Consider the following 20,560-nt stretch of genomic DNA (forward strand, 5'->3'; position numbering starts at 1 on the left):
CAAAGTTGGGAGGAGGGCTTGTCACACTAGAGGTACATGCTGCCACCATAGAATCATGGAATGTATTGGGATCAAACCCATCCAGGTCCGACTCCCTTCCACGTGCACAGACACCTTCCACTATCCCAGGCTGCTCCAAGCCCTGTCCAACCTGCCCTTGGACACTGCCAGGGAGGGGGCAGCCACAGCTTCTCTGGGCAACCTGTTTCAGGGCCTCACTACCCTCACAAATAAGAATTTCCTGCTAATATTTAATATTACTCTCCCCTTTTTTTTTTTTTTTAGTTTAAAACTGTTCCCTCTTGTCCTATGACTTCTGGCCTGTATGAAATCCATAGAGACCTTGTTAGGCTGGAGAACCTCATGGAGCTCAAAAAGAAGTGCAAAGTCCTGACTTTGGGAAAGAACATCCCCAGGCACCAGTATATGGCAATGCTGACCATTCAGAAAGCAGTTTGGCACAAAAGGACCTGGGGCTCCTGGCGGGCAGCAAGGCCGGATGTGAGCAGCAATGTGCTCTTGCCACCGAAATTCCAACAGGCTCCTGGGCTGCATGAGGAGGAACATTGACAGCAGGTTGAAGGAGGGGACCCTTCCCCTCTACTCAGCATTGGTGAGGCTGCTCCTCAAGTGCTGGATCCAATTCTGGGCTCCCCAGGATTAGAGACATGTGGACGTACTGGAGAGAGTCCAGGAAAGGGCCCTAGAGATGATGAAGAGACAGGAGCATTTCTCCAGGGAGGAGGTGCTGGTACAGTTCAGGCTGGAGAAGGCGTAGAGGATTCTTACCAATATGTGTGGAGCAAAGTAGATGAAGCCCAACTCTCCTCAGTGGTGGCCACTAACAGGACAAGAGGCAACAAGAAATTCTATTTAAACACCAGATAAAACTTTATTGCACTCTGAAACAGCCTGTCCAGAGAGGCTGTGGAGTTTCACAGCCCACCTGGATATGGTCCTGGGCAGCCTCCCCAGGGACTTGGCTGCATGAATTCCAGCCTCAGCTCCTCATCAGCCCTACGGGTGTGGGGAGGACAGAGCCCTCAGTGCAACCACCCCTGAGCTCCAGGGCAGCAGCTAAGCAGTCTCTGGCAAACACCTGGCACACAACAGCACTTCTGTGCTGCCTGTTGGAGTTTTTTCTAGAGTTGCATAATCTTGCACAAACATTGTCTTTGCCTACACAGCCTCACAGGGATGTCCCCCCTCCCCCGGCCCCAGAGGGACCATTCTTCTTCTTGTGGCCACGCCACTTGGCACATTTAAGTTTCCTTTTGATTTGAATGAAGCAAAAATGAATGCTGAGTCACTTGGCATTGTGAACCATATTCCATTCTGCCTGACTTTTTTCTTTTCCCTCTAATTCCCTTCAGCTGTTTCACTTTCATTTCATCCTGTATCATCATCTTGGAATTTCCATTTCGGCTTCTCCCAGCTGCCTCCAGGACTCCCTTTTAAAAGGGGGCTGAATCCAGCTGCTGCACACTGAACTGCATCTTCCAGAGCTTCTGCTCCTGCTTCAACAGCCCTCACCTAACGGAAAGATGAAGGCCTCTGCAGCTGGATTGGCTCTTCTCCTCATTTCAGCCTCCTTCTCCCAAACTTTCTCTGGCCCAGGTGAGTCCTGCTTTTTCATTTGTGAAGGGAGAACGGACCTGAGCCTTCCGCGTTATTTCTCCTTTGTGTTCCCATGGTAGATAGCTGAGAATTTATCAGCATTTATGCCACTCTCCACTCTGCTCAGAGATCATCTGGATGTAGGAACTCTGGAATTGGAAAATCATCCATCCATCCATCCATCCATCCATCCATCCATCCATCCATCCATCATCCATCTATCCAAACTGGGCTCAGAGTACTTATTCCTGGTTAGAGTTGAGAGATTTCCACCTCTGCCCTGGGGGGCAGAAGTTGGAGAAGTGAAGCTCTGAGCAATGGCAGGGTGAGAATCTCTCACACTACCACAATACTGGTCATGGCATTGGATCAGATGATCCCCAATATCCATCTCAACCTTAATTATTCTCTAATTCCTCACTACCTTCTCTGCCAGCACAGCTCCCAGTGTTCACACTGTCTTCCTTTGCCTCTTCTAGCCGGACTCGACATGCCAATCTGCTGTTTCACATATAGACGGCACAAACTCCCATGGAAGCTCATCCAGCGTCATTACATCACCAGCAGCAGTTGTCCCCAGCCGGCCATTGTGTGAGTGCCAGCCCATGGGACAGGGCAGGGACAGCCACTCTGGGGGGGTGGGTGAGTGACCAACTCTGCACAGCAAGGGGGGCTGTAGGAACAGATCAGAGAGAGGGGAATATCAAGGAGAAAAGGCTTGCACAGGGATTGCTGAGGATGCTCATGTGGGGATTCCCAGGGATGCTCCTGCAGGAGTGGAGGAGGCAGTGCAGGAGAAGGGATGGGAATGGGGAGCATCACAGTCAGCTGCTGTTTTCAGCATCAGCAGAGGGGAAAATCTCTTGCAATGCTTGAAGCTAGGATCCAGGCTCTTCTGGGAAGCAGATGTGAGCAGAGATCTAATATGTCCCATCCCTGTTCCACAGGTTTGTCACAAAGGAAAGCCGCCAGGTCTGTGCCAATCCCAAAACCACCTGGGTCCGAACATACCTGCAAATCTTGGAGCAGAACTGAGCCAAGGAGTGTGGCAAGAGTAGGTGCTGTCATGGACAAGTCACATTATCCTGAACTCCAGCTGTGGAGCAGGACCCTGGGACAACAGGAGCTGCAGGACCATCTGCACGTGTCTCCAAGGGATTGCTGGAAGGGCACCTTGTGTTCAGGGCTGCTGCTCATCCTTGGCTTCCATGAACCAGGCTTCAGCCTCATCCCTCTGCCCCAGCCCCAGGCCCATGGGACTGCACCTTGGCCGTTGTATTATTTGAAGTTATTTAAGAAATCATCATATGAAGCAGTCAGTCTTTTTTTCTGTGGATAATGATAATATTTATAGGGGGTGACAGGGAGGGTATTTATAGGAGGGTGACCCAATGTTCAGTGATGGGGACCCTGGTTTATACATGCCAGCTCATTATTCTGGAGAATAAAGAAGTTGGATAAAACCTTTGCTTTTTCCCTTTTTTGTGCCTCTGTCTGTTGTTCATCAGCACACACAGAAAGTCCCTCTGAGCCGTCTGAGCCTCTATAGGACATATGAAGATGGAAAATGGTTTGAGGTAAACCCATAAAGTTTCCATACTGCAGACTTAGGAACATACTCCAAAACCTCATTTCCCCACAGCACAGACCCCCACTCCCCACATCCTCTACAGAAATAGAAGTGTTTGTAGCCACATGTGGGACTTTTACATCCAGGAATCTGCTCTCCACACTACCCAGGCACATCCCACACACTTGTTGCTCCCAAGCCTGCACATCCCCCCTCAAACTGGTCTCTGAGTGTGCAATGTTGTACTGAGACCAGCAGTGCTGCCTGGAGAGGGACAGGGACCCCATCTTTCATTCTGACCACTCAAATGGGGGTTGTTCCTCACCTTCCCACCTGTAAAACAAGGGGAAAAGTCCAGCTGTAGGGGTAAAACAACCAGCAGAAAACCTGCTGCAGTTGTTCTCAGGATGCAGATTTTCATGGGAACATGAATGGGAAGGAGCAGGTACCAAGGGTGAAAGCACACTGCTGGGCACAACTTGTCCATGGAGATCGTGTTCAGAGCTCCTTGACATCTGCACTCTGGGAAGAAATCCCAAAAGGATTTGGGTTGTAAAGGACCTTAAAGCTCATCTCATTCCACCCTTGCCATAGGCAGGGACAACTTCTACCGGACCTGTGTGTTCCAAGCCCTGTCCAACCTGGCATTGGACACTTCCAGGGATGGGGCAGCCACAGCATATTTTGGCAAACTGTGCCAAGGCCTCCCCACCCTCCTAGGGAAGAATTTTTTCCCTGGGAAAAAATGTCAACTCTAAACTGACTCCCTTCAGTGTAATACCATTCCCTTTGTCCTACAGCAACAGGCCCTGCAAAAAGTTTTGTCCCCATCTTTCTTAAAGACCTGCTTCAAGTGCCCCCCCAGCATAGTCCAGAGCTGGCCTTGCCATGCCCATATCCCATTCTTTCTAAAGCAAAAAAAGCTTTATCTTACTGTTTATTGTTTCCCCCTGCAGCTATAAGTCAGATTTGGCAACTCTGAGACTGGGAAAGCACCTCTGTATTGTCTTGTGATTTCTCTCTAGTCTCGTGCTTTCCAGGCAGGAAAGCTTGCTGCAGTCAAAAGGGTCATGGACACCCAAGGAGCAGCATTCCAGCAAAGGGCAGCCCAGCCCAGCACCATTCTGTGTCCCAGGAGAGGATGCTAGGGCAATACATGGAGGGAGGAAAATCTGCAGAGGGTCTATCCTGAGTGGGGCTACCTCAGTGTGCTGTGAAACCCTGGGGCAGAGCGGTTGGTGGGTGGACAGGAGCAAGGATCCCAGCAGATCCTGTGCTGGATGTCTCCTCCACCCCTGACGACATCCCAATCCCAAGTTTGGTGCTGCAGAGGAACTGCAGGAGCCCCAAACTGTCCCTGCTCTGGGACACCAAGCTGAGAGCGGATGGAGAATGGATGTTTTGGAGAAAGGGAAGTTGAGGAAGTTCTGGGGTTTATCCCATGCACAGGATGCAGAGACAGGCAGGAGAGGCTGCATCATCCCGTGCTGCATCTGCCTGCCCTCCGGACAGTCCCTGGCTGTTTGCCCAGGCACTTGTGGGAATTTCCCTCTCAAGCCTTTCTGGTTTCAGTTTCCAGTTACTGGATTTAGGGAACATTTCCTTCACTGCCTAGAGTGGCAGAAGGCATCAGGAGAAGACCTTCATGGTTCCATGGACAAAACACTGGATACCCTGGTTTCTTTCCTCTGGCTGTTTTGAGAGCATGAACCCCGTGGCTGTTCACTCTCTCCCAGCTTCACTTGAAGAAGCTCTGAGAGGAGAGAGGAGCCATGGAGAGCCTCAGTCACAGTGTCAACATTGTGTCCTTCCTGGTCCCTCCTTCCCACCCCATCATGAACATCCTGGTGTGGCCTCTCACTGCCACTCCTGGAGAACTGATGGTTTGAACTTGGCCTCACACCTCAGCCTGTTCAATTTCTGTCTTTTCAACTTGCACTGGACACTTCATCGAAGAATCCTTTCTCCTAAACCCACCCATTTATACAACCCATCACTGGTGCTACCCTGTGGAAAGTGGGGTCTGAATGGATCAGTGCTAAGCACAAACATGATCCTTATGTCTGCCCAAGTCCTGATGGGACCTTGAAGGTCTCACTGCTTGAGCCTTGTTTCTCTTCTTGTTTCTGCTTTTCTTTTCCAGTCCTGCTCTGCTCCAGTTGAGTCCACCCACCTAGAACCATGGAATCACTCATGTTGGAAAAGACCTCTAGGATGGTGGCTCCAGTGATTTCCCTAGCACTGCCAAGACCATCACTAACATGCCCCTAAGTGCCACATCCACACATCTGTTAAAAGCCTTCAAGGATGGGGACTCCACCTCTGCCCTGGGCATAGGTGATGATGAGTAAGGGGAGGTCAGGAGACAACCTGAACATCTGCAGGCCACTGTGGCACTAACAGAGCTTGGGGGTGTTTTGCTGGCCATTTATCTCACACTGGTTTTCTTGGCCCTAATAAGCAGCTCTGATGGACACAGCCTGAATTGTCCTCTGCAGCCCTTCAGCAGGCAGGTGGGGCCGACAGTTTAGTTTTCTACCCACAAAGTTACCAGCCAGTTTTAAATGTCAACCGCAGGCTGATAAAATGCTTTTGTTGGTTTGACTTCGTGCTTTTTAAACAAAAAAGCTTAAAAAAAGTTTCTTGTTTCCTTCCATGGGAAGCCGCAGAACAACAGTGAGTTGGTGCTTGTCTTGCAATAAACACTAACAGAGCATCCCAAGAACTGAGCCTGCCTCAGGCTGCATTCCAGAGGAGCCTTGTGCCAGGGATGTGGTCTTGGCCATTCCCCTTCCATCTCATTGTAGGGACACACTTGAATCCCCACCCTGAGATTTCCAGGCATTTCTTTGCCAAATCTGTAGTGGCAAAGCCCCACCATCTGCCAGCCTTGGCTATGATATGATGTGCTGAAAAGGCTGGGAAGAAGTTCTTGCTCTACATCTGCACAAGGGCTGGGAGGTGCTGGGGCTGCTGCTGCTGTGGTGCTGGGATCAGGGAGGCCAAGCAGAAGGGAAAGCTTTTAGACCTAAGGAGGCTGGGACACTTCCAGCTGAGAAGTTGGGGTTTTTCCCCTACATCTCCAAAAACATTTGTAGTGGAATCTCCATTCTCCAAACAGGAGGGGAACAACCAGAGATTACACAGAGAGAAAACAACTTTATTCTTTGGCACCAGTACAAAACAGCGGTTTGAGAATAAGGCTGAACACTGCGGTTCCACAACAAGCATCCTGTTAGTAACCAGGGTACCACTTCCTTCTCCAGGGACAGATCTTATTCACAGCATCTACTGCACGGTTACAAAATTCAGTAGGCAAAACTCAGCCTGGGCTTATAAGACAGCACTCAGACCTGATTCCAACCCACAAATAGCTCTGAGATTAAATCCCCTTCCCATTCTAGCAGTTGAGGTACAAGGTGGGGCTCAGTTTAGCTATATCACACAGCAGAGCACCCCAAGATGGGTCTGCAAGGCCAGGAGGTCTTCAGCATCATGGCTAAAGACCACCCTAAGTGTGGCTGAATTCTTGTGGATAAATGACAACTTTGCAAGACAAAACAAACTTCAGGTGTCACAAGGTGGCTCAGCAGGTCTTGGTGCTTGGCAGAAACATTTCTAGGTCTGGCGGGTGGTCTGGCACGAGTTGTCAGCTTCCAGTGCTCACTGCAGCTCCAGGCTGTTCACATATTCCTTCACCCACCTGGCATCAGGGTTAGCACAGACCTCCCGCTTCTTCCTGGTCACAAACCTGGCAAATCATGAATTCAGGGGTTACCCGGCAGTGAAAAGGGACATGAGGGACTTGGGTCATGTCACTGCGTCATCTCCCACAAGCCCTCAAGCATCTGGGAGCTGCAGAGTGTGCCAAAACCCATGGGAATATCAGGGTCCCTTTGGAGAACCTGCCATGCTCAGATATTCATCTCCTTGTCCAGTGCAGAGGTGAGTCTGGATGCAGTGTGGAATGTTGTGTGGATTGGGTTCATCAAGTTCTGGAAGGTCCTGCTGGCTCCTGACCTCCTTCCCATGCCTTATTCTCAGCATCAGGACAGTCCAAGGAGACCAAGGGACCACTTTTTTCTCAACTGAGGAGGGTGAGGGCTCACATACTGCACATGGAACCTGGGTGGCTGCTCCTTCCCCCAGGGATGATGCCTCACAGCATCCTGCTCCTGGCCCTATTGGATGTGAAGCCAGGAACCCAAAGGTTGACAAAGCTTCCCCTCAGGGCCCAAAGCTGGTACTTACACAACTGCTGGCTGGGAGCACTTGCTGCTGGTGTAGAAATACTCCTGCACATGACTCTGAGGCAGTTTTCGTGAAGTGTAGCTGAAGCAGCATGAAGTCGTGTCAGACCCCACTGGAAGAGATCAGGAAATCCAGCCTGAGACCATCACTCAATAAATTGTACATTCCCAGCTGAGAGTACAGGCAACCACCTCCTTAATCAGCTAGACTGCCCCTTCTCCTCCTGTTTTCCCTAAAATCAGCAAGAAATTGCTGTGAACACAGAAGCTTGCTAAACATTAGCAGGATTGTTTGTTAAATGTTTTACACTCACATCCCAGGGTAAAATCCCTGTCTTTACCCTGGGTTCACTCCTAAAGGCCAGCAAGAAAATCAGGGAAGACGAAACCTGAAAACTTTGATCTCTAAGATAAAAGGATGTTAGAAAGGAAGACTAGTCCAAATAAACCAGGAGAAGCTATTCAAACAGGCTTCCAACATTTGCAGCTGAGTTTTGCCAGTTCTGCTCCAAATTACAGGCAGTCAGAGCAAAAGTCCACCCCAGGAGACAGAGGGATGCTGTACTCACATGGAGCAGGAAGGGCCTGAGAAAACAGAGCAGCAACTAGGATGATGGAGAGGCAGAGTGTGGAGATGTTCATCCTGGACAGGGATAAACTGCAATGGCAGAGGCAGCACCAGAGCAAGACCCTCCTGTACCTTTTGTGAGATGCTGGCTCAGTCCTTGCTTTTTATAGGGCCAATGGCCAGTGAGTCAGATTTGAAAGCAAATGTGAAATTTCCAAAACATAATAGAGCTGATGTCATGGCACTTTTGCCTCAGAAATACTGGGGGAAAAAAAAGGAAACAGCTGGTTGAGGAAGTAGCAAAATAGCCCTTGTGTGAAGGCAGGTGTGAGAAAATCAGCCCCCGGTGACCAAGACAGGTTATGAAACCACCCTTGAGCAGCAGGTTCACATTTGCATCATCCAAAACAACTCTGCTTATCAAAGTCACCTCAGCATCCCCACCAAAGCACCAGGAGGACCCAGCTCAGTCTCGTCTTCAAGAAACCAGATCTGGCATTCAGGGGTGCTCAGACCCTTAAGCGGAAGGTGCAGGTCCAGCCATGGGGTTCCTTCTCTAGTGATGGGTCTGGGAAATGTCCAGGGGTGGATACAGGGAGTCAGTGAGGACAGCATGGGCAGCAGGAGCACTCAGCCTGGAGACTGGCTGTAGATCCAGGCTGGCAGCCTTGGCACCATAAGCACAAAATTCTCATTGCTGTGCTTCTAGTGTGGGGTTGTGCCCTCCAAACCCTTCCCAACGACCCCAGTAAGGGCAGGGCTTGACTGGGAATCCTACCTGGGTGGGCTGACTCTACAAAGAGCATCTTCTCCAAGTGCCAGTGGGTTTGCTGCAAGGTGGGATGCAGAAGGGAGAGCAAGAGTTTCCCCAGCCCAGGGAGCTGAGAGGGACCAAGAGACACCAGTTCCTGGTGCCCACCTACAGTCATGGGGGTCATGGTATGTTGGCCCCTGGCACTGCTCTTGCCATGACATGATGGGTTTTCTAGGATGTGCCAGGGAGCATTTCCTCTTTTTCCACCTCCCTCTTCTTTGTAACAGGCCCCCATTTTGTCACCTCACAGTCTGTGGTTCCTCTGGGTGTTTTCCAGCTCAGCTGCTGCTCACAAGGCACCATGAGCTCATGTTTCCCCTATTTCCTCACTGACCCTCGGCTCCAGTACGACAGGGCTGCAGAGAAGGGCTATTCTGCCGCCACTCTCCTTTTCCCCTACTGGCCTCGTGGGTCTGTGGGGGCACTCAGAACCTCCCCAGTGTCCCCTCCACCACAATGTCCCCATGGGTGGGACCAGGGCTGCAGGAGGGTCTTCAGGGCTGTGCCAGGGTGTGCCTCTTGCTGGGGTGGGGAGGAGGCATACGGGTGGTGTCCTGAGGACCCTGAAGACTCTTCATGAGCAGGAGCTGGAGCTGAATCAAGTGCCTGACATCATGGGGTTGTCACAGTCACATAGTTGTGGCATTCTGGGGCAGCCAGCAATGTTCTGCAGGTATTCAGGCTTCACAAGGGGCAAAACCTCAGCTGGATTTTGCCAAGGGACACTCCCTGTCAGAGATGGAGAGATGGATTATTTATTACTACTGCCATATTGCATTCCAGAATTGTGGTTAGTCTGTTGGTCTGGCTAATTGAAGTGTGCATTGCTTATGCACTAGATCCATATAAGGTTCAAAGTAAGGCAGTGGGTCTCACCCTCATCTTCTCAGCACAACTGCATTTTGTGCTGAGCCTCATACCCATTGCCCCAAGGCTGATCCTGGGGCTGGGATTTCTCCCAGCCTGTAGAAAAAGTCTATTTTTTATGTCCCCCACCTGTCTTGCCACATGGCCCTATAAAGGGCTCCAAAAAGCAGCTCCCCTGCAGTGTCATGTTCCAGTTGCCTGTAGTGAGTGGCAGCCGCTCACCTTCCACCAGAGATGGAGACTGTCCTGTCTTGGGACAAATGCAAATGAACCTGTTTAGTGTTCCCAGATCCGCTGGCAGATGAAGAAATTGTTACTGCCTGTGACATAATGCATATGACAGGGCGAGATCAAGATCTAAGAAACCACAGAAAGATACTGATGCTCTCCTAACCGCAAGGCAGCCAGAGCTCACACTCTGTCACAGCTGGTAAAGGCAACCGAAACCATGACATCTGATTATTCCTCTGACAGTGCAGGGTGACTTCTCCTTAGCCCTGCACAGCCTCCCACTTCCTTCTTCAGACATGCCCAAGAGCTGGCACAATCCTGTAGGATCATCACGCAGCCCAACCTTTCCCCTTACTTGGGAGCTTTGCCCTGTGCAGAGTTTTTTGAAGGTGCAACCCTGGCGCTACAGCAGAGATGCCAGAAGTTTGGAAGGATGCCAGGTTATTTGTTGTAGCTCCATCCTTTCTCCAGGCCTTCTCCACATTCCCCAAAACTGTCTCCCTTTGCCTTCTCCTTCTCCTTGCAGGGCAGCTCCTCAAGGAAATGTGTTGGCAAAGGCAGCAGCTGTAATCCACCAGGCACTGCAGACAAACATGGGAAGAGATCGTGGCACCACAGGGACTGGGGGCAGGATGCCCAAAGTCTCACTGGGATGCCAGACCACGTCATGGAAGGGCTGCAGGGGAGACCATAGTGGGGTTTGGCCTCAGATGGAGAGGAGAGCTGCACTGACCATTTTTTGGAAACTGCATGGGACAAGGCAAAGCACAGGGAGGTTTCTGAGATCTGTGTGCATCGATCCTTGAAAATTGGAGAGGTTTTCTCTCTGTCCATTTACTTCCCCTCCCAACCAAGCATCCAAGGAGTTCCAGGCCCTCTACTGTCCTACGTGGGAAATGTTCCTGGAGCCCTTTAACTCATCTCCACCTCAGCCACGGCTCATCCATCTGCTGAGGGGCCTTGGAGACACCTCCGTGCTCGCCTCTTCGGGTCTCCTCCCTGCACACAGCCCAAGAGCTCCATCCTCTGTGTCAGTGCTCCTTCCTCTTGGATCTGAGCCCTGCTGTGCTAGGAGCTGCAGGCACAGGTGACACTTGAGCCCTGGGCTCTCCCTTGTGCCTTTTGTTCTGGGCAGGGGTCCAGGGCTGTGCAGTGCACTATCTTGCTGTCCATGCTGGTAGCAAATCCCTGGGGACTGGGGGGCCATTTCCAGCCCCTCTCCATCTCCCTGTTCATCAGGGAGACACTTCTTGTTCCCCTTCTGTGGGGCAAAGGAAGACAAAACTCTCTACTCTCCCTAAAGATGCTGTGTAAAGGAGAATCACACCTCCAGATTAGGTTCCAGAAAGCTGCCCTCAACCAGCTGTTTCCTCACAGACAATTAAGATGACCAGGTTACTGTAAAACTATCAGGATGGAGACTCCAGACACACTCCCTTCCCAGCACCAGGACTCAGATCAGTTTGCCTTGCTCAGGAAAGGCTCTACTGACAGTCAGCCTGTACCTGCACTTTTTTTTCTTCTCCCCAGGTGACTCTGGAGAAGCTCTGGCTGTGCACTGGGGATCAGTATTGTTGTGTCCATGACACTGTGTGTGACACACTGGTGTGTGTCACACAAGACTGGCAGTGCACAGCAGCCTCAAGGGGGCCATGATCCAGCAGCAGCAGGAAAACCTCCCTGGTGAACCCCCAGAGAATGCTACATCTTTTCCTGAACCATTTGCTGCCACTGCCTTCCCCAAACCTGACTTCAGCATGGTCAGAGTCATGGCACTGCAATGTCCTGCTTCCTTGGCCTACAGAGGTGGGGTCCCCTTGCACAGAGGGGCTTTCCAATGCCACAGGCATCCCTGCCAATTCCCCCGGAAAGGCTGTGGCATCCATCCCCTCTGGTCCTCTTCTTGAACTGTGGGGAGCAAGTGTCCCTGACCCTTCAGGGCTTGGTTGATGTCAGCAGAAGGTCATTCTGGTGGTGCCCACTCTATACTGGTAGTCACCACTGCTCCCAGGTCAGGATTCAGCACTCTCACTGCCACAGCCTGGGTTTGGTTCCCAGCCAGGGAAGGGGTTCTTGCAGCCACCACAAGTCCCAATCTTTTCCTGGGTGGTTATGCTGCCCTGGAGCAGCTCCTGGGGTTCAGTTCAGAGCTCAGAAGCTCCCAGTGTGTGGGGCTGGATCAGGGTAGGATGAATTTTGAACGGTGGCAGCAGCCTCCTGTCCTCCCATTGCCATCAGGCTGCAGCCTGTGGTGGGGTGTAGGGAGCAGGGTGTGACAGGGATGTAGGGGCTCACATGTCAATGCCTGATGGGTTCCCCGGGGAGGGGTTTTACACTGTCTGATGCAACTCGGGAATTGCAACGCTTTATGTCCCCTTCTAATGCCATGACCACCGTTTGGCCCCATTTCTCCCCAATCCTTTATTGTGCCAGCCGGGAGTCGGGGGATGGGAGGGAATTGGCATGATAAAAAACATCAGCCCTCCTCCGAAGGATCTGCTTCTTATCAGCCTTTGCCCTTATCTCGTTAAAACATTCAAAGCATTAGCCTCTGGCTATCCCGGACACAATAAATCACAGAGCTCTACCAGGTTTTTTAACAAAATTCAGTCTATCACTGCAGAGTGACGGCTGGGGGTAGCAAGGTGCTGGGCTTTTGGGAACAGGGTGACTCAGCTGCAGGGAGCAGTGTGACACCTCTGTAGGGTGACAGGAGGTGGAAAGCAGGGTGACACATCTAGAGGAAACAGTGTCACATAGCTGAAGGGAACAAGGTGACATGGCTATAGGGTGGAGGGAGACATGCTATTGCAGGACTTCTTCCTGTGATAAGAAGACTTGCAGGGCTCCTCACCTGAAAACCTTCCTGACCATCTCCTAAAGGTAAAAAGTCCCTTCAGATCAGGGCCAGGATAGGATCACAGGGCCCCTCGGGGAGGTGTGACTGCCCTGTGCCTGTCTGTCCCTCCTGGGGCCGGGGGGACAGGGAATGACAGTAAAACTCCAGTGTGAGCAGGACTTGAACCTGTGTAGGGAGTGACCCCATTGGATTTCGAGTCCAACACCTTCACCACTCAGCCATCACAGCAGCTTGTCCAGACTGTGTCCACAGAAGCCCCTGGCTGTAACCTTGCCCAGGAGCACAGCAGAACCTGGTCATGGAATCCTGGACATGGATTCTGCCATCCCTGCTTCACATCCAGCTCGTGTGTTGGTACAGCCACTTGCCCTGCACAGAACATCCCAGCAGTGCTGGGAATGGGAACTGGGCACCAACCACAACATCAGTGGTGAGGATATGGGGATGAACATGGGAGTTCTGTGTCCTGTCTCGTCTCCTTGTATCCAACAGGAAACTTGTCCCAGGACGACTGACCTCAGTCTGCTTTTCTAGCCTGGAAATATCCCTGCCTTCTCCATCTCCTCTTCCCACAATATCACTATTTTTGCTCTGTGACAGCATGTCCAGACGTGGCTCTTGGAGGCAGCCTGAGCCATGGACCTGGCAGGTTCTGTCCTGCAGTTTGGAGATGTTCCAGGCTTGTGTGGTTCTCATCAGGTTGCTGCCTGCATTTGGGCTTTTGGAACAGGGGATTTGGAGAAAGGAGGAAAAGGTGGCTGTCAAGAGGAAATCCTTGTTGAGCAAGGTTGGGCAGTGACTTGGCCTCTCCTTTGAAGCATAAATTCAATTTGGAGGGCAGTCCTAGAAGCACTATCCTTGTTTTGGGTGGGAGCTGGCTTTGAGGACTCATCCTGAGATATCCAACGAGATATCTGGGTTCCTGGACTTGCACCCAAGACCTGTGCAAGAGCTTCCTTATGTCACTGGCACTCCATGCCCCCTCCCATGGGGATTTATCAACAGAGACTTGCACATTACTGGACCCCAAAATGGGGTCCCACGTGGTCCACCATGATATCAAAAGGATGGGAGGGCCCATTGGAAGGACCTGGAGAGAACCAGAGTGGAAGCAGAGGGATCTGGAGAGCAGTGGCTCTCTGTTTTCCTGACAGGAGAGGTTGGAGGGGACTAGACCTGAAAAAAAGAGGTCTGATGGGGTTAAGGAGGTTGAAAGGTGTGATCTGGAGAGCTCCAACAAAAGTCTCTGGAGGAGATTGGAGGACACCATATCCCCCAACTGTTTTTGCAACCTGGCTGGACTTGCTCTTCCATTGCACTGGTTGGAATTGCCCAGTATTCCTCTGAGACTTTCATCTTGTTGACTTTTTTCCTTATCTAACCTTACATTGTTGGCAGTGAACAGCTATCACCATGTACAGTTCTTGCCATATTTACAGACAAAACAATCTTGCCTGGTTAAAAGGACAGGATGTGTTTACAGAAAAGTCTGAGTTCAACAGAGAGCTGACAGCTCTTCTCTTGTAATAAATGGAACTTTGCAGTATTAGGCAATAGAGAAAACCACAAGATGTGTCATGGGGAAGAGCTTCTAAATCAAGGAAACATTCAGACTCTCATTTTTACCCTTTAATCTTCCAAGTTTCACCAAACAGTGACAGTCCTTCCTGAGCACCAATTTTGCTGGACCCAGCACACAGCTCACACCACTGCTGAGGAGAGGAAAGGGCCTCAAGTTATGCCAGGGAAGGTTTAGGATGGATATTAGGAAAAATTCCTTTACTGAAAGGGTGGTCAGACATCCAGGGCAGTGGTGGAATCACCATCCCTGAAACTGCTCAAAAAACATGGATATGTGGCACTTGGGGACATGGGTTAGTGGTGGCCTTGGCCGCGCTGGGGGAATGGTTGAATTCAATTGTCTTAAAGGGCTTTTCCAACTGAAATGATTTTGTGATTCCTTGATTCACTGTTCCCTCCCATCACTTGATGCAATGTTAGACACTGCTCTCACCATAATTTAGCGTGTCATGGGTTGCAATGTGAGGGCATAGGATGATCCAGAGGAGTCTTGGAATACCAAGGAACCCCTGCAAGCTCTGTTCATACAGACATTCCTTCACAGGGTTAAGCATTGAATCAAGCCACAAAATCTGTGATCCTTTTTTTGCTTCTATTCACATATTCACCCTCTTAAGAATTTAAGCTGCAGTCCAGGAAAAATTGTCCATGGCAGTGGATGATTCTGATATCTCCCAGCTGTGGGGCACGAAAACTGCAGTGACATCTAAAACTTCCACTCTCTTTGCTTAAATAAATCTCTGGAGTGCTTGAATCTGTGTATTCACACCTAGTTGCTTTCCAGGGGCTTGACAACTGCTTCTGCTGTGTCCCATATTTCCAGATAAGATGGGAGCTGATTCCAGAACAGAAAGATACATGGAAAATGGAGAAACCATCTTCCTGCATTCTGTCTTCTACTCCTGCCAGCCCCATCTCCAGAGAAGCAATCTCCACTTTTCTGCCTGAGCATGGGTGCACAGTCTGGAAGAGAAGTGGAAGGGATGGAAGAAAGGTTTACTGAAGGATGGTGCAGGAAGAAATTTGGTTCATGAGGGGGAGCTGAAGGTTTTATTCAGGGAGTTTCATCTGTGGAAAGGGAAATAAAGCTACAGCCCCTGGGGAAGGATTGTTGTTCTTATGGAAGAACTGTTCTAGCTGCTGCTCAGGACTGGAGTCCCATATAGGCCTTGCAAAATGAGCATTTTCTGTGGATAGATGTCAGTAGCTTGTGTTCATGTGTGTGGTGGGTCCTACCACTGTGCTGGAACATCACAGATGCCTCTCCATGGCTTTCCAGCCCTGGGCACTGTGCCTGCTGCTTGAGGGAGGTCTGGAAGGAGTCACCAAGCACCTTGTCCTCAGTAGTGTCTCCCCAGCCTCTTGGGCTCACCTGGAGCACCTGCCATGGCTATGAAGTATCTCCATGGCAGGTGGGGAGATGTACCAAGGCAGCTTCATAGCCTTGGGTGTTGGGTCTTTAAAGGAGAGCTTCCAAAAGAGGTGATAATGTCACTCCCAGGGATCACATAGCTGGAGACACCCCTGAACACCTCAGTGATGCTGTGGTGCCACCTCCTGAACACCCCTTGCTGTTGCTGTCACTTATCCATAAAGGGTTATTATTATTATTATTATTATTATTATTATTATTATTATTATTATTATTACAGACTTTCTATTTTTAAAGCTGGACAATCTGGTTTTGTTAAATGTCACCCCCGTGCTGCTGGGAATTTTTCCTCCTCTACTTGCCCTTACAATTTCTGTGCTGTAACCTATAACTTCTCACTTTTATCTGTTTCATCTTACTCACTCCCTCCCTTTATAAGCTCTGCCTTTCATCTATTAGAGCAGAAGATGCACTGGATACAGTTCTGTAAACTTCTGTCCTGGACAAGGACAGATTGGCTTGTACAGGCTATTGGCTCTCAGTTTGTAAATAAATCCACATTTTGAAATATAGGAAAAATACACCATTAGTAGGTGAAGAGGAAACTTTGTACGTTTGAAGTTGTACTCAAATTAAATCCTTAATTATTATTAAACTTGAGGCATCATGGTTCATATCTGGAATTTAAATGTGTCTCTGCCATCCAAGACCAGGTTAAATGGGGCTTGGAGCAATCTGCTCTAGTAGAAAGTGTCCCTGCCCATGGGATGGTGTGGAATGAGGTGACCTTTAAGGTCCCTTCTAACCCAAACCAGTCTGGGATTCTGTGATTCTATGATTTCTATGAAAATGAAACTGAAGGAGCTTGCAGGAATATCAGAGGTATCAAATGAGAAAGGGGAGGAAGTTGCCTTTTGCCATTAGGATCGGAAATTGGAATACAGTGCTAAGCTCTTTCTTTTGTTTGTGTTGCTGGAGTTTAATGACTTTGTTCCTACAGCTACTTTTTAGCAAACACCATCAGTGGTTTACACAGCTCTGGGTTTACACTGGGATTTAGGGGTGAGGATCTGCAGACTGAACAGGACCAAGAAGTAATGTTAGCAATACCAAAAGCCTGAGAGAAAAGAAATCTGCATCTTCTCAAGATAGAGAAAATCTGCTACTTGGTCAGATAACTAATGGATAATTATTGCCCTGGTTGCCTGGATGTCTTGTACACTGCTGAATGTACACTGGCCTTGGTGAGCAGGATACCCTGAGTTTTCTGGAGGCTCCAAAGATTGCACTGGAACACCACAGATCACAGGAAGCGACATGGGACTGCTTGCCTGATGTGTGAAAGCCTTGGGAACTGCACTTAGACCCCAGTAATGGACACAACACATAATGTGGAGGCAACCTTTGCCTATCAGGGGACTGGAGCTATGGGGACAGCATGGGGCCACCTGCTCACAAGGACATGTCCTTGAGGGTGGACAGTGTCCCTGTCCAAGGGCAGTGGGAGTCATCAGCTTGCCACTTGAGGTGTAAAGGAAAATTCTTTGTCTGACCTAGGAAGTCCTTGTCTCTAGCCTGGCAGTCCCATTGGCACCACCATAGCTGGGAGTGAGGTCCTTGCCCAGCAGTGGCACCAGTGACACCACTGGACTCTTGACACCCCTCACACTCCTCCAGTCAGACCAGGTTTCTCACCAGCTTGACCCCAGGTTTCCCACAGCAGAGTCACAGAGGTCTGGATGCTCAAAATAATTTAATCTTGGTGTAACAACATAATAATTGCTTGAGTTGGAGCCTCTGAGCAGGGATCCAAACAAAGGGAGTCCTGGGCTTTTATACCCCCACAGTCCCAGCACAGGAAAGTCTGGAGTCATCGGCTCCTGCCGTGTCTCTGAGTGCCCCTCACCTGGCTCTGCACTGGTCCCTGCTCCTCTCTGCTGGGAAGAGGCTTTGGTCCCAGATCAGCTGGTGCCACTGGGACTCCCAGGGTGGCTCCTGGATCATCAGACAGGGAAGTTTCCTTAGGAGTCCCTAATGGCAAAGATACTTGTCACAAACACAAAAAAGTAACGAAGCCACCCAGCAGGTACCTGGACTTCTGCCTATGCACATTTTGCAAGGAAAGCTGAAAACCCAGCCTTCACACATCTTTTTTTTTTTTTTTTTTTTTCTTTTTTTTTTCTTTTTTTCCCTACAGATTTAAAATGACATCTTTTGGGTAGCAGTTTCCTTTAGCATATATGTTTTTCTTTTATTTTGGTTTAATAAGAGCTGTGAAAATACTTGAACAGTAGGAAAGATTGGTTCTCTAATCCTGGGAGGTTTAAAACGCTGATTGATGGCATAAAAACTCAGCATTGTCTTTTGTTATCAGCGTCAACAATGTTCAAAGGATTAAATTATTTCTACTACTTTCCCATTTGTCCACTGAAGTACAATCCTTTTCCCTTTTGCCTATCATGGAATGGTTTATGTTGGAAGGGACCTTAAAGTTTTTCCTGTTCTGCCCCCTGCTATGCGCAGGGACACCTTCGCTGTCCCAGGGGGCTTCAAGCCCGATCCAGCCTGGCCTTGAACACTTCCAGGCATCCAGGGGCAGCCACAGCTCTGGGCACCCTGTGTCAGGGCCTCACCACTCTCCCAGGGAGGAATTTCCTTCTAATCATCTGTCAAAATTCACATTGAAATGAATTACATCACTTGGCCCAAGACTTAGTTCCTTTCTAAGTATTGGCACAACTATTACTTTGAGATTGTCCATATTTCTGTCCATGTGATTTTGCTGGAGGCAGCTTGACCCTGCTCTGTGCTACTGCCTCATTCCTTGCCCAGTCTGTGTCATCCCAATAATCAGCTATTATTTTATAGGAATTTCCGAATCCCTAATGGGACAAAACTTTGTTTTGTCTGGACAGAAAAAGTGGCAGGCCCACCATTTTTACATGCTTTATGTGGACCTCAGGATGCACCACAAATGCTCCACTGGCAAAGTGATCCATTTCTTGCTTCCCAAACCCTCAGAGATGTCAACCAACCAACCAACCAACCAACCAACCAACCAACCAACCAACCACAACAACAAAAAGCCATATTCCATCATGATCTTTTACCATCATAAAGTTAAGCTGATTTCTTTCACTTGCAGGAAACAAATGTGTGTCTTCATTCCTTTGTAAACTAATTTTTCAAGAAGGAAGTCAGAAGGAATGGAGAAGTGTGCACTTTCTAGCTTATTCCAGGAAAGGAAACCAGTAGATATTTCCTCTTGGCTCAATCTGGTCCCATTATTTTGGCCACACCTATCTTAGACCCAGCTAATTTCTGCCCTGGTACAAGTGTATAAAGAACTGACTTCTCTTCCAGCCCTGCCGGTGCTGCAGAGATGGCAGGTAAGATCAGTGCATTTTCATTCTATACCTGTGTTTGATATTTCTGGTGTGGATATTGGTGCATTCCATGAGTGAACCCAAGGAGATGGGAGGCAGAGTGGAGTGTTGGGATCTGATTTCATTCCTCCTTCTTCCCTGATGTGTATTTAATTTATTGTGAGAAGTGAGCAGCCTGATTTATTCCTTGTGCAGAAATATCCTGCACTATATGATTGAAAGGAAGAAGCAGCTTACAATCCCCAGGAAGATGGTCCAAGTATTTTAATGGACTGTAAATGTAAGATAACCTCTCCCACTGTGAGAAATCTGTTAGTTCTTCCAAATTTTGTCTCTATCCTGTTCTAAGCAATTAAAAAGTTTACTAAATTACTTAAATCTAGTTACAACCTTTGGGTTTAAAATCTCCATTTGGGGACGGTGTTGTGCCACAGTGGGAGATGCTGGTGGAACAGATCATATTTCTGCTGTTAATGTGAAACAGGGATAGAGACGAATTTCAAGGAGCAGCAGGAGGACTGGCAAGGGTGGTTCAAAGCCTGATGATAAATGTGGCAGCTTGTTTTGTTCAGCATCAAGATGGAGGGAGCAGAGAGGGATGTGTGGGGTCAGGCTCCTTTCCACCAGCTGCTTGTGGACATTGCCAAAGACAGGACCCCAGAACATTGCCCTCTTCCAACTCACTCTATCAATATTCTCCACCGCTGAGGTTCACTGCCCATTCCTTGGCAGCTACTCAGTCCAGTTTGCTGAGGGTGTCACCCCTCGAGGTGTCCCTGCGTCCTGCCAACACCTACAGCCACAGCCTCAGCCTGAGCCCCACTGACAGATCTGCACAGAGGGCAGCTCGATTTTATTCCTGGATCCTGAAAGAGTTATTGGAACAAAACATGTCAATCTGTTCTGAGCCCTCAGTGAAGCCCTGCCCACTGAGGATTTATGTTGCATTTCTCTCTAGGCATGAACCCAAGGATGACACTCTTGGGATCCATCATCACTCTCTGTGCAGTTGGAACAATGGGCTCCTCAGGGCATGGTAGGTTCCTGTCTGTCTTCTGGCTGCTGCTGTACTGGAAAGAGTATGAATCCAAACTCACCCTGAGTTCCCAGTTAGACACAGCTCCAATAAAGAGTTGAAATATCCTGCAGATTGATCCACTAAAAATGAAGTTGATACCTGAGAGGTTTTCCTAAGGAAATTCCCTATTTAACCAACAGCCCATCCGTGCAAATCATCCTTTTATGACAGGGAACTTGGGGTAGCGATTGTATCTTCGGCTTCTTCTATGCACTTTCCCTGAGAAAATGTCTGGAGCTGCAGGAACAGCTGAAGGAACAGCTGAGGGAGCTGGAAAAGGGGCTCAGCCTGGAGAAAAGGAGGCTCAGGGGAGACCTTCTGGCTCTGCACAACTCCCTGACAGGAGGGGACAGCCGGGGGGTCGGG

The 20,560-nt window shown here is 49.4% G+C and overlaps 2 protein-coding genes across 2 annotated transcripts; one reads left to right on the forward strand and one right to left on the reverse strand.

Moving 5' to 3' along the window:
- Positions 1 to 1,383: 1,383 nt before the first annotated feature.
- Positions 1,384 to 2,946, forward strand: LOC310917274 (C-C motif chemokine 4 homolog). Its single transcript, XM_083875371.1, has 3 exons — positions 1,384 to 1,617; positions 2,097 to 2,208; positions 2,565 to 2,946. The coding sequence occupies exons 1-3, from the start codon at positions 1,545 to 1,547 to the stop codon at positions 2,650 to 2,652; spliced, it is 273 nt and encodes a 90-aa protein (XP_083731497.1). The 5' UTR covers positions 1,384 to 1,544; the 3' UTR covers positions 2,653 to 2,946.
- A 3,317-nt stretch (positions 2,947 to 6,263) lies between these two features.
- LOC310917310 (C-C motif chemokine 5-like) lies at positions 6,264 to 8,126 on the reverse strand. The gene is made up of 3 exons (XM_083875435.1): positions 8,007 to 8,126; positions 7,439 to 7,550; positions 6,264 to 6,938 (listed from the first exon to the last, which is right to left on the reverse strand). The coding sequence occupies exons 1-3, from the start codon at positions 8,077 to 8,079 to the stop codon at positions 6,851 to 6,853; spliced, it is 273 nt and encodes a 90-aa protein (XP_083731561.1). The 5' UTR covers positions 8,080 to 8,126; the 3' UTR covers positions 6,264 to 6,850.
- Positions 8,127 to 20,560: the final 12,434 nt, after the last annotated feature.

Source organism: Zosterops lateralis (assembly GCF_965231275.1).
Source record: "Zosterops lateralis genome assembly, chromosome: 19".
Classification (NCBI taxonomy): domain Eukaryota; kingdom Metazoa; phylum Chordata; class Aves; order Passeriformes; family Zosteropidae; genus Zosterops; species Zosterops lateralis.

Bases quoted from the DNA above. Each gene is read 5' to 3' on its own strand.
- LOC310917274 (XM_083875371.1), top strand. From the start codon at position 1,545: ATGAAGGCCTCTGCAGCTGGATTGGCTCTTCTCCTCATTTCAGCCTCC. The intron at 1,618-2,096 runs GTGAGTCCTGCT...TGCCTCTTCTAG, and splicing joins CCAAACTTTCTCTGGCCCAG to CCGGACTCGACATGCCAATC. The intron at 2,209-2,564 runs GTGAGTGCCAGC...CCTGTTCCACAG, and splicing joins TGTCCCCAGCCGGCCATTGT to GTTTGTCACAAAGGAAAGCC.
- LOC310917310 (XM_083875435.1), bottom strand. From the start codon at position 8,079: ATGAACATCTCCACACTCTGCCTCTCCATCATCCTAGTTGCTGCTCTG. The intron at 7,551-8,006 runs GTGAGTACAGCA...GATCTCTTCCAG, and splicing joins TCAGGCCCTTCCTGCTCCAT to TGGGGTCTGACACGACTTCA. The intron at 6,939-7,438 runs GTAAGTACCAGC...ATGATTTGCCAG, and splicing joins TGCTCCCAGCCAGCAGTTGT to GTTTGTGACCAGGAAGAAGC.